Below are 13,863 nucleotides of genomic sequence, written 5' to 3'. Positions count from 1 at the left end.
GGGAGGCCTTGGCAGGCACTGAGACAGCCCGACTCGGGTTCTGGAGTGTTACTCTGGCTGCGTGTGGAGCATGGACTACAGAGGGAGGGAAGGACACGGGGACCATGAGGCTTTGCAGCCACCGGGTAGGGGGATGGTGGCCTGTGACACCAGAGCCTGGCTTCACTGGCTCTCCCTGGGCTGGCAACTTCAATGGCCTTGTCCCTCGCCCACACTCTTTCTGCTTTGGTGACACAAATGGTCACAGCTCAGAAGATTCTCCTGCTTCTGCCAATGCCGTCCCCTCTACTGGCAATTCTCTCTCCATGTGCCATGTGCGCAGCTGAAATGTCCCCAGTAGAGCTGCTAGATTTAGCAAATAAAAATACAGGACACCCAGTTGAATTGGAATTTCAGATAAGCAATAAATAATATTTTAGTACAAGTATGTCCCATTCAGTATTTGGAATCTACTTCTATTAAAAACTGATTTCAATGTGTATCTGAAATTCAAATCCAGCAGAGCATCCTGTATTTGACCTCACAACTCTACCTTCTCCTCCTTTAAGACTTGGAATAACACTTCTTCCCTCAGGAAGGCTTCCTGGATTCCTCGCTTGCCCTCTCTAGTTCTCCCACAGCACCCAGTGTCCTTATCACAGTGCAGTCTACACAGCTTTAGAGATGGCCGGGTGTGTGCACGCTTCTTCTACTGGACTTTGGGTTTCTAGAAGTCAGGGAAGAATGTTATCTCCCTTCTGCTCCTCCAGAATACAGTATTTGATAAATATTTGATTTTTTTTTAAATTCCCCCAGCTATTTCATTAGACGTACCTTCTTTCTAGTGAGAGAGACAGCATGAGAGCCCTTGGTGAAGGGTCAGGAGACCCAAGTTCCGGTCCTGACTACGCCCCTGATTCTGTGTGACTTTGGGCAAGGTCCCAAGCCCTCTCTGGGCTTCAGCCTCCTCTGTACAATGAGGGGTGAGGTAGGACCACTGGTTCTCTATCCTGGCTGCACTTACAAATCGCCTGGGAGCTTCAAGACAATATTGGTGCTCCTCCTGGACCAGCTGATCTGAATCTCTGTAGATATATTTTTAATCTCCTTGCATAATTTGATGCTCAGTGGGGGCTGAGAACCACAGGATGAGAGGATCTCAAAGCCCTTCTGTTTCTCACATTCTAAGAGTCTTCTCTGCTAAAATTAGATTCTCCTGCTCATCACTGAGGAGAACGGGTAGGAAGAGAGGCATCTGCATTTTTTAGAGCTTTCTGGGCTTTAATTTAGGCTGGTTCTACGAGGGCAGTGGGGGCCAAGGCCTGAGTCAGCGGCAGGGGGTCGGATCACCTGAAGCCACCTTCTGGAGCTGCTTTTCCAACTCCCATGGGATGTGGAGGGAAGCTCATGATGGTTCTGGGCTGCTGCTGGGACCCCGGTTTGGGAAAACAGTTTGGAAAGTTTGCTAAGAATCACAGGACAGATGTAACCTCACATGGCTGGCTGGTCTTGCTGAGAGGTATAGAGTGGTGGGAAACAGAAAATGCATTTTGCACTCCATGCCAGCTTCCTGTAATGGTCCAGAAAGGGGGCAGGAAGGTTACAAGGAAGTGCCAGGGGACAGAGGCAAGAGACCCCGGGCTCCAGGCCGGGCCTTTGGCACTCATTTGCTGGGTAATCTTGCCCAGGACACTTCTACTTTTTGGGCCTCAGTTTTCTCACCTGTAAAGGGGACTATGTTTGAATGCTAATCTCTTACTTTCACATAGGACTTAACAGCCACACAACATCTCATCTTTCTATCCTGTTTGATTCTTACAGCAAGCACCCAGGGTGGGTGGCCCCACGCTTTTCGAGTAGGCTCAAGAGGGAAACAGTTTGTCAAAGCCTATTTGGTAAGGACCCTCCCGGCTTCTGACTGAGTAGTCCCACCCACTCCTCCACCAACTAGGTCATCAGCAGTTCCAAAGTTCTAAAATTTCCCCTCCATGTCAGAATTCTAAGGACAGATAACATGTATTCTAGGAGGTGATATATATGTCAATAGCAGTCCTCAGAAGAAATAAAACCATTTTGCAGTTCAGAGGAAATTAGGTTTCCAAGAAGGAAGGAAGGAAGGAAGGAAGGAAGGAAGGAAGGAAGGGAAAGAAAGGAAAGAAAGAAGGAAGGAAGGAAGGAAGGAAGGAAGGAAGGGAGGAAGGAAGGAAGGAGGAAAGAAGGAAGGAGGAAAGAAGGAGGGAGGGAGGGAGGGAGGAGGGAGGAAGGGATGGGGGAGGGACAGAGGAAGGAGCTGGGAGGGGTGAAGCAAAATCTCCATTGCTGAGCAGAAGGCTTGGTGGCTCTGATCCCTTCGGCCTGCCCTAGGCACCAAATGGTGATTTTCTCCCTGCTTGATTTTGCACACTCATGTCACGAGAAGTGAATGATGGAGGAAAATAGCACATCAACATTGCCTGCTGCTTCATTCTTTGTAGATATTGGCAAGGCTGAATTTAGCACTGGGGAACTTGATTTTTTTTTTTTTTTAAAAGACCAGATCTTCCTCAAAACTCAAAAAGGACTATTTTTGAACTCTGAAAAAGAACATCGAGTTCTCTTTCCTCTTCTGCCTTGGCAGGGCTCACTCAGTTGTAATTCCATTTAGGATGAGAGAGATCGCAGCACACATCCTGGGCCTCTCCAGCTGCCAACCGCTTGTCTGGCTCTGGGCTGACAGCAGGAAGGTGTTTTCCTGCATCTTAGAAACAGATGGAAGAAGCCTGGCCCAGGACTTGGGTGTGGTTAAAATGCTCCTGGATAAGCCACACCCTGACCCTCACAGAATGTGAGGAAACCTGGTGCCTAAGGACATGAGAGTACCCCAGAAGGCAGGGTTGGGGGGGGAGGGTAGGGGGCCGGCGAAGACCATCTCTGAGCTGGGGGTGCCAACTGCCCATGGAGGGGGGGGTGGCTTGGGACTGGCCCTTCTGAAGGGTGGGTCTCTTACCCCAATTCCTTTTTGGGTCTTGCCCCACCTGAAGGATCCCTAAAGGTGAGCCAGGATCACATCCCTGATTGGGGAGGGGAGGCACTGATAATGCCAAGTGCTTGCAGCTGACTCCCAGTGGCCTCTGAGCTACAACCCAATGCCACACGCCAAGAACTTAGCACTGTCAGCTGCTCAGCACCCTGTGGTAACACCTCTCTTGTTGAAATTTATGTTTCTGGTCTGTGCTCATCACATCCTGGGTCCCCCAAGGGCAGAGCCTCTTTCTGATTCATCCTAGCAAACGGCAGCTTGATCATGCACGTCGACTCAGTGTGTGAATGAACGAACGCATGAATGGTTCACAGGCAAGAAAACAAATGGACACGTGCGAGTTCACAGGCTCTGCCTTACTCGTGCCACACCTGGGTCAGCGTGGCACGTGTGCTGGGTGTCCTGTGACACCATCCAGACGCTGCCGAACATCCAGCCTGCTGCATGTGCACCAGGCAAGCCGCTCAGACGGGCCTGCTGCTTCCCCAGCTCAGAGAGGTGGTAGCTTCTCTCTCTCCTGCTGTGTCCCAGCCTGGGACACATCTCCCCCACTGCCCCTAGTTCACCCCTGCTCTCCCTGCTCCTGGCTCTGCTTCAGCCTCTCCCTCCTCTCCCCTGGCCCCACCACCTAACCAAGCCCCCTCCTTGCACTCTGTCCTTTTTCTGTACGACACTCACTCTCACCTGTCACTTCTTTGGGGCCTAAGTATTTGTTTAACGTCAGCTCCGCGAGGGCAAGAACCAGCTGTTTGCTTGCGCTTCTCACCAGGGTTCGTCCAGAGCCTGGCACACCGTGGGAAAACCCTGGATAAATGACTGCTGGGTACGTGAATGAGTGAGTAAAAACTAAGTTAATGGGAAGCTCTGCCTGGGAGTGGAATCTCCAAGACTAGAGATGCCCCGCAGACCCCATGCCCTCATCTCCTTACTTGTCTTTCTCTGCTGAGTCATCCGCACCCATGGCTCCAGCAACCCCATCTTTGAGAAAGGAGCGGAACCCCCAGCATCAGTCCGAAGTGGGTTTGCCGCACTGGACACTCAACAAGGTCCTGCTTCCACCTTCCGTGGCATCTTTGACTAGACCCCTGGCAAAGCGGCTCTCCCCGAAGCCCCTCAGCTTTCTGGTGCCTCAGGCCTGAATGCCTGTTGTCCTCTGGACATCTTGATTTCTTGGCCTCTGATCCAGCACTTGAAACAGCAGTACCACAGACACAGCTCTCGGCCCCACCTTAGCCCTTGGACCTACCTGGGGCCTCCCTCCTATATCCCCTGTCCTCTGAACACCACCACCTCTCTGCCTAAACCCCTGCTTTCATCTGGCTTCTCCCAATACTTCCCTCAGCCCCATTGACGCTGAGGGGTCCATGCCTTCAAGTGTCATATAGAGGCTTTTCTAATGTGCCCCCCCAAGCCGGCTTCATGGGACTTGGCCGTGTAGCCCCTCTTGCCCCTCCTCTGTGTCCATCTCCCCTACAGAGGAGGGTTTCATCCAGGTCGTGCTGGATGGTGCTGCTAGCAGGATGAAGCTGCCTGATTTCAAGCCCCACGGGCAAGGCATTTCATGTCACTGGGTCTCCTTTCTCCATCCACCAAACAGGGACAAGAGTAAAACTTACTTCTTAGGATTGCTGTGGTCAATAAACGCAGCGAGGTATTAGAAGCAATCCCCACAGCACCTGGGGCATGGGGGGGGGTCAACAAATATTCAGTCCTTCCTTCCCCAGAGACACTGCCGCCTTTCATAGGGCTGATGTACAGGGACAGGCGCCCAAGGTTAGCCAGTTGACACTGGTGTTGACTTACAGCTCCCCATCTCCTCTCCGGACAACGGAAGGGTATGGTATCATGAGCAGATAATAATAATTAGCCACGCCAACAAAAATAAAAGAGAAATCGTTTCAAGGAATCAACACAGAAACTTAGAGCAATATTGCAGTTCTATTTTGGCACAGGAACTGGCGGTTCTGACAGCGGAGTCATTTGATAATCCCTCTGAGCTGCCTAATGAGGCCAGTGACATCACGGAGGGTGATCGGAGGGGAAAGACTGGGATAAAAACAGCTCCAGGGTGAGTCAGTGGGGGAGATGCCGGACCTCCCTGCTGCACAGGTTAACTGGAAGTCAGGGGGACCCCCGATCGGGGAAATAGATGGAATAGATGGAGAAATTTGGAAATAGATGAGCATAATGAGGAATTGAATCTGATTTTGGGGGCTTTTGACAAAACAAATCTTGAACTGGAAAGCAAACCAGTTAAGTTCCCCAAGTTAAGTGTTCCATTTCCATCTGGGTGAAATACTCACTGCCTCAGTACTTGATTGCGTACTTTCTCTCTCAGCCCTGATGCCCTTCAAGCCACTGTCCTGTGTCCTTTCCTCAATGTTCTGCCTCCTGAGGAAATGGTTGTTTGGACTCAGAATCTACACATTGACTCTCCCCATCATTCACTCCTTGGGTCACTGCAACCTGGCTTTGGCCACCAGACCCACCGGGGTCACCCCTCATGCATACAGGGACTTCTCACTGCCCATCCCCTCATGGTTCCGCTACAGATGAGAGCCACGCTCTTGCTGTTCCCCAGCACAAATGCCACTAGGACTCATGCACAACACCCACGAGGAGCCAGAGGGTGTGAGGAGGCAGAAGACAGCTGCAGCCTGCCGAGTCCCCTAACACTGCGGCCTCACTTGACCTCTGGCCTCACACAGCCCTGGGTCTCCCAGCCAGCCCGAACCCTCATTCTGTCTCCCTAGTTCTTGCATTAGGTTCTGTCTGTCTTGACTTGGCCTTTGATTCCCAGCTCATTTGTGGCTCGCCAACCCCCATTGTGACTAGCTTTGCCCCATTTCCACGCATCTGTCAAAGGCTTCTAAGGTAGCCAGGGCTACTTGCCTCCAGAGCCCCAGGCCCCCACTCAGTCATGCTTTCTGCCTGGAGCTGGGCAATGCTAATGATGTCCACATCTGCACGCTAATGACACCACAAAGATTGCAACAGGACCTCCTCGTGGCATTACGGAAGGCTTTCAAGTCTACCTGTCCCCACCTAGGTGACCTCAAACTCCAAAGGTCCCAAATAGAGCATAGTATGAGCTGGGGTCACCTGCAAGCCAAGGTGAGAGGGCTCAGAAGAAACCAAATCTGCCAACACCTTGGACTGCTAACCTTCAGAACTGTGAGAAAATAAATTGTTGTTTAAGCCACCCAACCTGTGGTATTTTGCATCGCAGCCCGAGCAGACTAATACACCCACCTTTATTAATGGCACCAGCATCCACTTTAGTCCCTGAAGCCAGAAATCTGGAACCTTCCTTGACTCCTCCCCCAACCTCACTGTCACAGCCAGATAGTCACAGTTGACTCTATCTTTCTTTCCCATTTCCACTTGCCTCGAGTCTCTTCTCACCCCATCCACCCTCCTGTCATTATCTGGGAGGTGGTTAGCAGCTCCCAAGTCTCCCCTGTTACCCCCCAGGCCAGGGAGCACAACTGCGGTGCGCCCGCAGGGTGTTTGCTGAGCCCGATCCCCTGTGGGGCTGGGACTCAGGGCACACAGGGCAGGGACTAGACTGTAATAAGGAGACAAGCGTGGTGAAGGGCTCTGAATATCAAATCACCTTCTGGAGCTTTAGGGGTTGTTTGTGAAGATCATATGGAAACACACGTGGAGATGGACGGTGCTGTACAAATATGTGATGAGGGGGTGGGCTTCCCAAAGTCTGGTTCTCTGAGCCATGCAAAGGTGTAAAGTTAAATGACTTTGCTCCAGGCCTTTGTGAGCCTCCCAAACTTGAGAGGTCTGCACCCTCTGTCTGTCCCCCTCTGTTTTCTCTTCCTGGGCGGGGGGGGGGGGGGGCAGTGGGGGTTGGGCAGGATTTGATGCAGGGGCTGGTAAAGGACCTATGCTGGCCTTCCCTGGGATGCTTCCATATCTCTCTGGGATGGGTTCTCATGGATCTGTGGAGTGATGGGTTTGGGTGGTTTTATTTCTATTTTCCTCATTTTGGTTTTGATAATGGGTTCCTGTCTTAATACTCGTGGTCTCCTCTAGTCCTTTTTAGAAACAGAGAGTGTGTTCATGTGAAATAAACTGTCCAAGGCTCTCTGCAGATGCAGGTCAAACCCTTCTAGAAGACATGGGGAAGGTTCCAGAAAGGCTGTTACCTGCAATGTCACAGAGTTCTGCATCTGAGGCATTTGCCAACGCTTCCTCCAGCTCTGGCTCCAGCGTGACACTTTCCAGCACGGGATCCATTGGCTTCTGCTTGGGGACCCAGACCTTTCCTGCAAACACACGGGTGTCCGTTACAGGGCGTGTGGCTGCGCTGGGGCATCCTCTGGTGATGGTGCCGGGTGGACTATCTCACAACCCTGTGGACCCCTCTGTGCTGAGACTCGCTTGAGGTTTCTCCTTTGGGAACCCAGTGCCAAACTTCCCCAGAGAACAGGAATCAAAGATCTCCAACCAGAGCACCTCTCACATTTGAAATGAATAACTTTAAAACTTGGTCAGACCAGACTGCTTGCTATTGAAAACATTGGTCATTAGTGAAAGCAACCTGTAAGTCGGAAAGAGATACAAAAGAAAAATTTTATAGACTGTCAGGGTCTAGGGTATCCTACCCAAGGGGTCTGATGTGAGAGAACAATTTAGAAGCATATCTAAACAAAATGCATTCAGATTATTAAAAGAATAGGGAGCAAAAAGGTATCCTTGCCTCATGCAACATTATATTTTTTAAGGCGTCAGATGCATGACTGGACGAGGAGGCAAAAAGGCACACACCAGGATGTGTGTCACTTTACTGACCACTAATAGGGATTGCTGAAGAAAGCTGGGGCATCCATATGATGGAGTTCTTGCAGTTAGTATAAAGGATGGTGGAGATGTTCACTCACTAGGAAGGATATGTCTAAGACATAATGTGTGAAACAGCAAGTCTGTGACAGAGCATGAGCAATTTAATTCCATGTATGAAAATTGCATTTATCTATTCATCCATCCATTCATTCATGCATGCACTAGATATTTATTGGATGCTTCCTAAGTGCCAGGAACCTTTCTAGGGGTCAGGGGTGGGGCAGCACTGAACAATTTATAATTTAGTGAAAGGAGACAGGTGAGAAATAAACATGCAAAGATATCATGCGGTATTAGGCATTGTGGAAGAAAATAAAGCAGAGTAAAAGACTAGGCAACTCCAGGCTGGGGTGCAGGTGAGGAGGACGCTGCTCTTTTGGGTAGGTGGTCAGGCCTCACTGAGATGATGGCCTAGGAGCTGGGACCTGACAGAGGGAGGAAAGGAGCCCTGAAAATCAGTTGCAAGACAAAGGTGCCTGCCTTTACTGCTACCGTTCAACATTGCACTGAAGGTTCTCGTCGGAGCAAACAGACAAGAAAAAAAATGGCATCCAGACTGGAAAGGAAGAAGTAATGTTCTCTCTGTTTGTAGATGACATGATCTAATATGTAGAAAACCCTAAAGATTAAACAAAACACTGTTGAGGACTAATAAACACTGTTAGGGCTACATTACAGGGTACAAGATCAATGCACACAAATGAGCGGTGTTTCTGCTCAGCGGTGATGAGCAATCTGAAAGGGCATTTAGCAAAACAATTTCACCTACAATAGCATCCAGATGAATAAAATGCTTAGAAATAAATTTAACCAAGGAGCTAAAGGATTTGTGCATGGAATGCCAGAAAACATTGCTGAAAGAAAGGAAAGAAAACCTAAATAAATAGAAAAATACCCAGAGTTCGTGGATTGGGAGACAATATTAAGATGGCAATATTGCCCAAAGCAATCTCCAGATTCAATGCAACCCTTATCAAAATTCCAAAGGCCTTTTTTTATTTTTACAAAAATAGAAAAGCCAATCCTCAAATTCATATGGAATCGCAAGAGGTCCCAAACATACAAAACAATCTTGAAGGGAACACAGTTGGAGGGCTCAGACTCCCTTATCTCAAAACTTGTTGCGAATTTAAACCATGTGGCACTGACAAGGATAGACATGCAAACAACGGGATAGGATTGAGAGTCCAAAAATGAACCCATATACCCATGGCAAATTGATTTCTGACACGGATAACAAGCCCATTCAATGGGGGAAAGAGCAGTTTCTTCCAGAAGTGGTGATGGGGCCGGACATCAGCATGCAAAGGATGAAGCTGTACCCCTATCTCACACCATATACAAAAATGAACTGAAAATGGGTCAATGACTCAAACATAATACTTAAAACTATAAAATTCTTAGAGGAAAACATAGGCATAAATCCTCACGACCTTAGACCTTGGTAACATATTCTTAGCTGTGACAACAAAAGAAAAAAATAGATCAACTGGACTTGATCCAAATTTACTACTTTTGTCCATCAAAGGACATTATCAGGGAAGTGAAAAAAATCCTATATTTGATAGCATCTAGTATCTAGAAGATATTTTTAAAAATTTACAATTAACACCAAAAACAACCCAATTTAACCCAAAGGACTTAAAGACTTTTCTACAAAGAGGACGTACATACGGCCAAAAAGTACCTGCAAAGATACTTAACATAAATAGTCCTTAGGGAAATGCAGATCAAGTAACGATGAGATACCACTTCACACCCATAAGGACAGCTACAATAAAACCAGAATCAAAAACCAAAATGGAAAATGACAAGTGTTGTCAAGGATCTGTATGTTGCTGGTGGCCGTGTAAAACGGTACAAACATAGAATTACCATGTGATCCAGGAATCCACTCCTAGACATCAACCCAAAAGAACTGAAAACAGGTACTCAAACAATTTTCTGTACAGGAATGTTCATAGTAACACTAATCACAACAGCCCCAAAGTGGAAACAACCGAAATGTTCATCAGTGGATGAATGGATAAACAAATTGTGTAATATTATTCGGTCAGAAAAGGGAATGAGTGAGTCTCAAAAACAATATGCTGAGGGGCGCCTGGGTGGCGCAGTCGGTTAAGCGTCCGACTTCAGCCAGGTCACGATCTCGCGGTCCGGGAGTTCGAGCCCCGCGTCGGGCTCTGGGCTGATGGCTCAGAGCCTGGAGCCTGTTTCCGATTCTGTGTCTCCCTCTCTCTCTGCCCCTCCCCTGTTCATGCTCTGTCTCTCTCTGTCCCAAAAATAAATAAAAAACGTTGAAAAAAAAAAAAAAAAAAAAAAAAAAAAAAAAACAATATGCTGTGCGAAAGAAGCCAGACACACAAAGTCACATATTAATATGATTTGATTCATAGGAAATATCCAGGATAGGTAAATCCATAGAAATAGACAGGTGGTTGCCAGGGGCTGGGGGGAGCAGAGAATGGGGAGTAACTGCTTATTGGGCACAGGGTTTTATTTTGGAGTGATGAAAATGTGTTGGATCTACATAGAGATGGTTGCACAGCATTGTGGGTGTAATAAATGCCACTGAATTGTTCACTTTAAAATGCTTGATTTGAGGGGGGGGGGTGGCGCCTGAGTGGCTCAACTGGTTAAGCGTCCGACTTCGGCTCAGGTCATGCTTTCACAGTTCGTGGATTCGAGCCCCGTGTTGGGCTTTGCACTGACAGTATGGAGCCTGCTTGGGATTCTTTCTTTCTCTCTCTCTCTCTCTCTCTCTCTCTCTCTCTCTCTCTCTCTCTCTCTCCCTTTCCCTCCCCTACTCTCTCTGTGTCTCCAAATAAATAAATAAACTTGAAATAAAACCTCAACAGCTTTTAAAAAAAAAGGTTAATTTTGGGGGCACCTGGGTAACTCGGTCAGTTCAGTGTCTGACTCTTGATTCCAGCTCAGGTCATGATCTCGTGGTTCATGGGATCAAGCCTGTGTCAACACAGAACCTGCTTGGGATTTTTTCTCTTTTCTCTCTCTACCCCTCCCCTGCTTGTTTGTTCTCTCTCTCACTCTCTCAAAATAAACAAACAAATAAATAAATAAACAAACAAACTTAAAAATATATACAATGCTTAATTTTATGTTATATGAATTTTACCTCAAATTTTTAAAAACCCTGCTCAGTTTGGCTATTGAGAGTCTCCAGTAGGGGGACAAGCAAGAATGGGAGCCAGGGGCTGGTGAGGAGGCTCCTGCCAATAGTCAGGGCCAGAGATGATGGGGACTTGGACCAGGGTTGTAATGGTAGCAGTGGGGAGGGGTGGGAAGTACAGAGAGAAAAGTCCAGAAGAATATTCACTAAAATGGGATCAGTGCCTATTCGCTCAGTAGAGAGAATCACTTTGAGTTACTTTATTGTTTAAATTGTTTATAGCAAAAATCAATTACATATTTGAGCAGAACATATAACAAGGTCATCTGGGGGGGGAAATGCATCATAACCTCCACCAGAGGTGGATCTGGAAAAGGGCAAAATATGCAAAGAAAACTAAATAGTTAAAAAGAAAATCTACTGTAAAAATGACAGATGGAATGAGTAGGATCGTCATCCAATAAATGTGTAAGACCTGTGGTTTCTCACACCCTGGCAGCAGGTGTCTCCAGAAAGGGCAGTGGCTCTAAGACACAAGAGGGACTTGGACTTCTTCCCTTCCTTCATCTTACTAGTTGGAATGCAGATGTGATGACTGGAACTTCAGCAGCCAGCTGGACCATGAGCACAAGGACATATTGCAGGGAGGGCAGAATAAAAAACTGGAAAAGGGTCTTGATTGCTAATGCCAGGGAAGATGCCTTGCTAGCCCAGAATGCCTAACCCTGCAGCTAAGCGAAAGAAAAACTTTTATCTAAGTCTCTCTCATTTTATTTTACCTTTTTCCTCAGCAGTCAAATCTAATTCTGCACGGACAACTCAATATAATTCTGCATTAAAGATATCGTGTATGAAGTTCTATTCTGATCCTCACCACTTGAGTAAGAGTGAATGAGAGTCCAGGTTCCTCAGGGCTTTGCACCGTTTTATGGCTCCTACCACATTCTGTTGGGTCTTGTGGAGACTGGGGTGCTGTTTCCCCTCAACCTTGACTGGTTTTAGGCCCGGCGTTGGGTAAATAAATGCTCAGTGAGGGCTGGACACCATGGCCCTAAGTCTGCCTGTTACAGCCAGAAAGTCTCCTTCCCCACACTCTCTATTGAGACCTGTACTTACTCAGCCTACAAAGACTCCAACAATCATCATGTAAATACTTTATGATGATGATGCTGGTTGTGGTGGTGATGATGATAAATCTCTTAGGCATGTCATTCTATGGAAATAGAATAGATTCTAGGTACCTTCCTTGGGCCAGTGTACTTTTTCCTGAAGACAATCAGGCTCTGGGAGTCTGGAGAGCTGTTCCTGGCTCCATGCCATTCCAGCATTCCATGGAGGGGCAGCAGGATTGGTTTGCCCAGATTCCCTTCCCCACCCTCCACCCCCACCTCCAATCTCCAGCTCCTTCCTTCAGAGGGAGGTGGGCAAGGGGACAATGACTCACCAGCGGTCCACCCAGCTGTGCTGCGGACTCTCACAGCCTCAGTTTCCTTTCTTTTTAAGTTTATTTATTTATTTATTGAGAGAAAGAGAGAGGGAGAAAGAGAGAGAGAGAGAATGCATGCATGTGAACACAAGTGAGGGAGGGGCAGAGACCGAGGGGGAGAGAGAGAAGCCCAAGCAGGCTCTGTGCTCTGTGGAGCCCCACATGGGGCTCGAACTCATGAACCATGAGATCATGACCTGAGCTGAAATCAAGAGTCAGACGCTTAACTGACTGAGCCACCCAGGTGCCCAGGTTCTCCATTTTTCAAATGTACAGGTGGGAAAATGGGAGTTTTAAGTCCCCCGCAAATCCTGATATTCTATTATCTTTATTTGCTGCACAGAAATCACGCCTCACAGCACAAGCACCTTGCTTAAAAACCTCTCGTGCCCTCACTCTCAGGGGGGCATACTCGGCCCTTAGGGTCAAGACCTCCTTCCTCTGCCACCCCTCCAGGGTGCCTCAGACCACACAATCCTCTCCATGTCCGTAATCCAGATGCCCCTTGGGCTTCCCTGACCTTCCAAGTTTTCCATAAAATCTGGACTGAGCTCCAAGTCCACATTTGTGATGCCAAAGTCCTCCCCATGATGCTACTTCTGTTGGCTTTTTCATTTGATTATTTATCACGCAACAGGGATACAGAGATAAAAGCCACAGACGTGGACCCTTGGCTCATCATGTTTACAACCTTGGGGGTGGGGGGAATGGAAGAGACTGAAAATGAATCATTACACAATTAATTAATTAGAATTAATGCTTTCATTCAACAGATGCTTATTAGGTGCCTACCACATGCTAGTGTTTATTAGGTGTAGACGTAATGATGAACAAAACAGATGCGGCCCTCATACTTGTGCGGCTTATATTCTAAGGAAGTAGCCCACAAGATTCATTGTAATTTATTTGATTTTAACTCATTCATTCAACAACTCTCTGCTGAGCCCTACTGGATACCAGGCCCTGTCCTGGGTGCTGGGGGTACTGGGTGAGCAAAACCAGCCTGAGCCTGAGTGCCTGCCCTCATGGGGCTTATAGCCAGTGGGAGAGACAAGTGACACACGAAGGGAAAATTATAAAATGGAAATTGCTATGAAGGACACACCCACAGGCTCCTGAGATGGAGAGTAACTAAGGTAGGAGCTGAAGGGACTACATGTCCTAAACAGGGTGGACAGGAAAGGCTTCCCTGAAAGAGGAGACAGTATAGTTGAGACCAAAAGGGTAATAATAGCTGGTACTTACACAGCATTTGCTATGGGCCAGGTGCTAAGTGCTTTATATATATATCTTAACTCATAACAACTTTGTCAGCTTGGTAATACTATTTTCTGCATTCCCATTTCACAGAGGAGGAAACGGAGGCATGGCAGATTCAAAAATGTACTC

The 13,863-nt window shown here is 47.7% G+C and overlaps 1 protein-coding gene across 4 annotated transcripts in view; it reads right to left on the bottom strand.

Annotated features, from left to right (window-relative positions):
• Positions 1-13,863, bottom strand: part of TMOD1 (tropomodulin 1) — an 85,641-nt gene that overhangs the window by 29,015 nt on the left and 42,763 nt on the right. For all 4 annotated transcript variants that reach the window (XM_047066585.1, XM_047066596.1, XM_047066593.1 and 1 more), the window contains exon 4: positions 7,162-7,281. In XM_047066585.1, the coding sequence (XP_046922541.1) occupies positions 7,162-7,281 (120 nt within the window). The remainder of the gene's footprint in view (positions 1-7,161; positions 7,282-13,863) is intronic.

Source organism: Lynx rufus, unplaced genomic scaffold, assembly GCF_022079265.1.
Source record: "Lynx rufus isolate CCGP_SWC_20201006 ecotype Redwood Valley unplaced genomic scaffold, mLynRuf1.p SCAF_10, whole genome shotgun sequence".
NCBI classification, from domain to species: Eukaryota; Metazoa; Chordata; class Mammalia; order Carnivora; family Felidae; genus Lynx; species Lynx rufus.
This window is presented reverse-complemented; position numbering and strand designations above follow the sequence as displayed.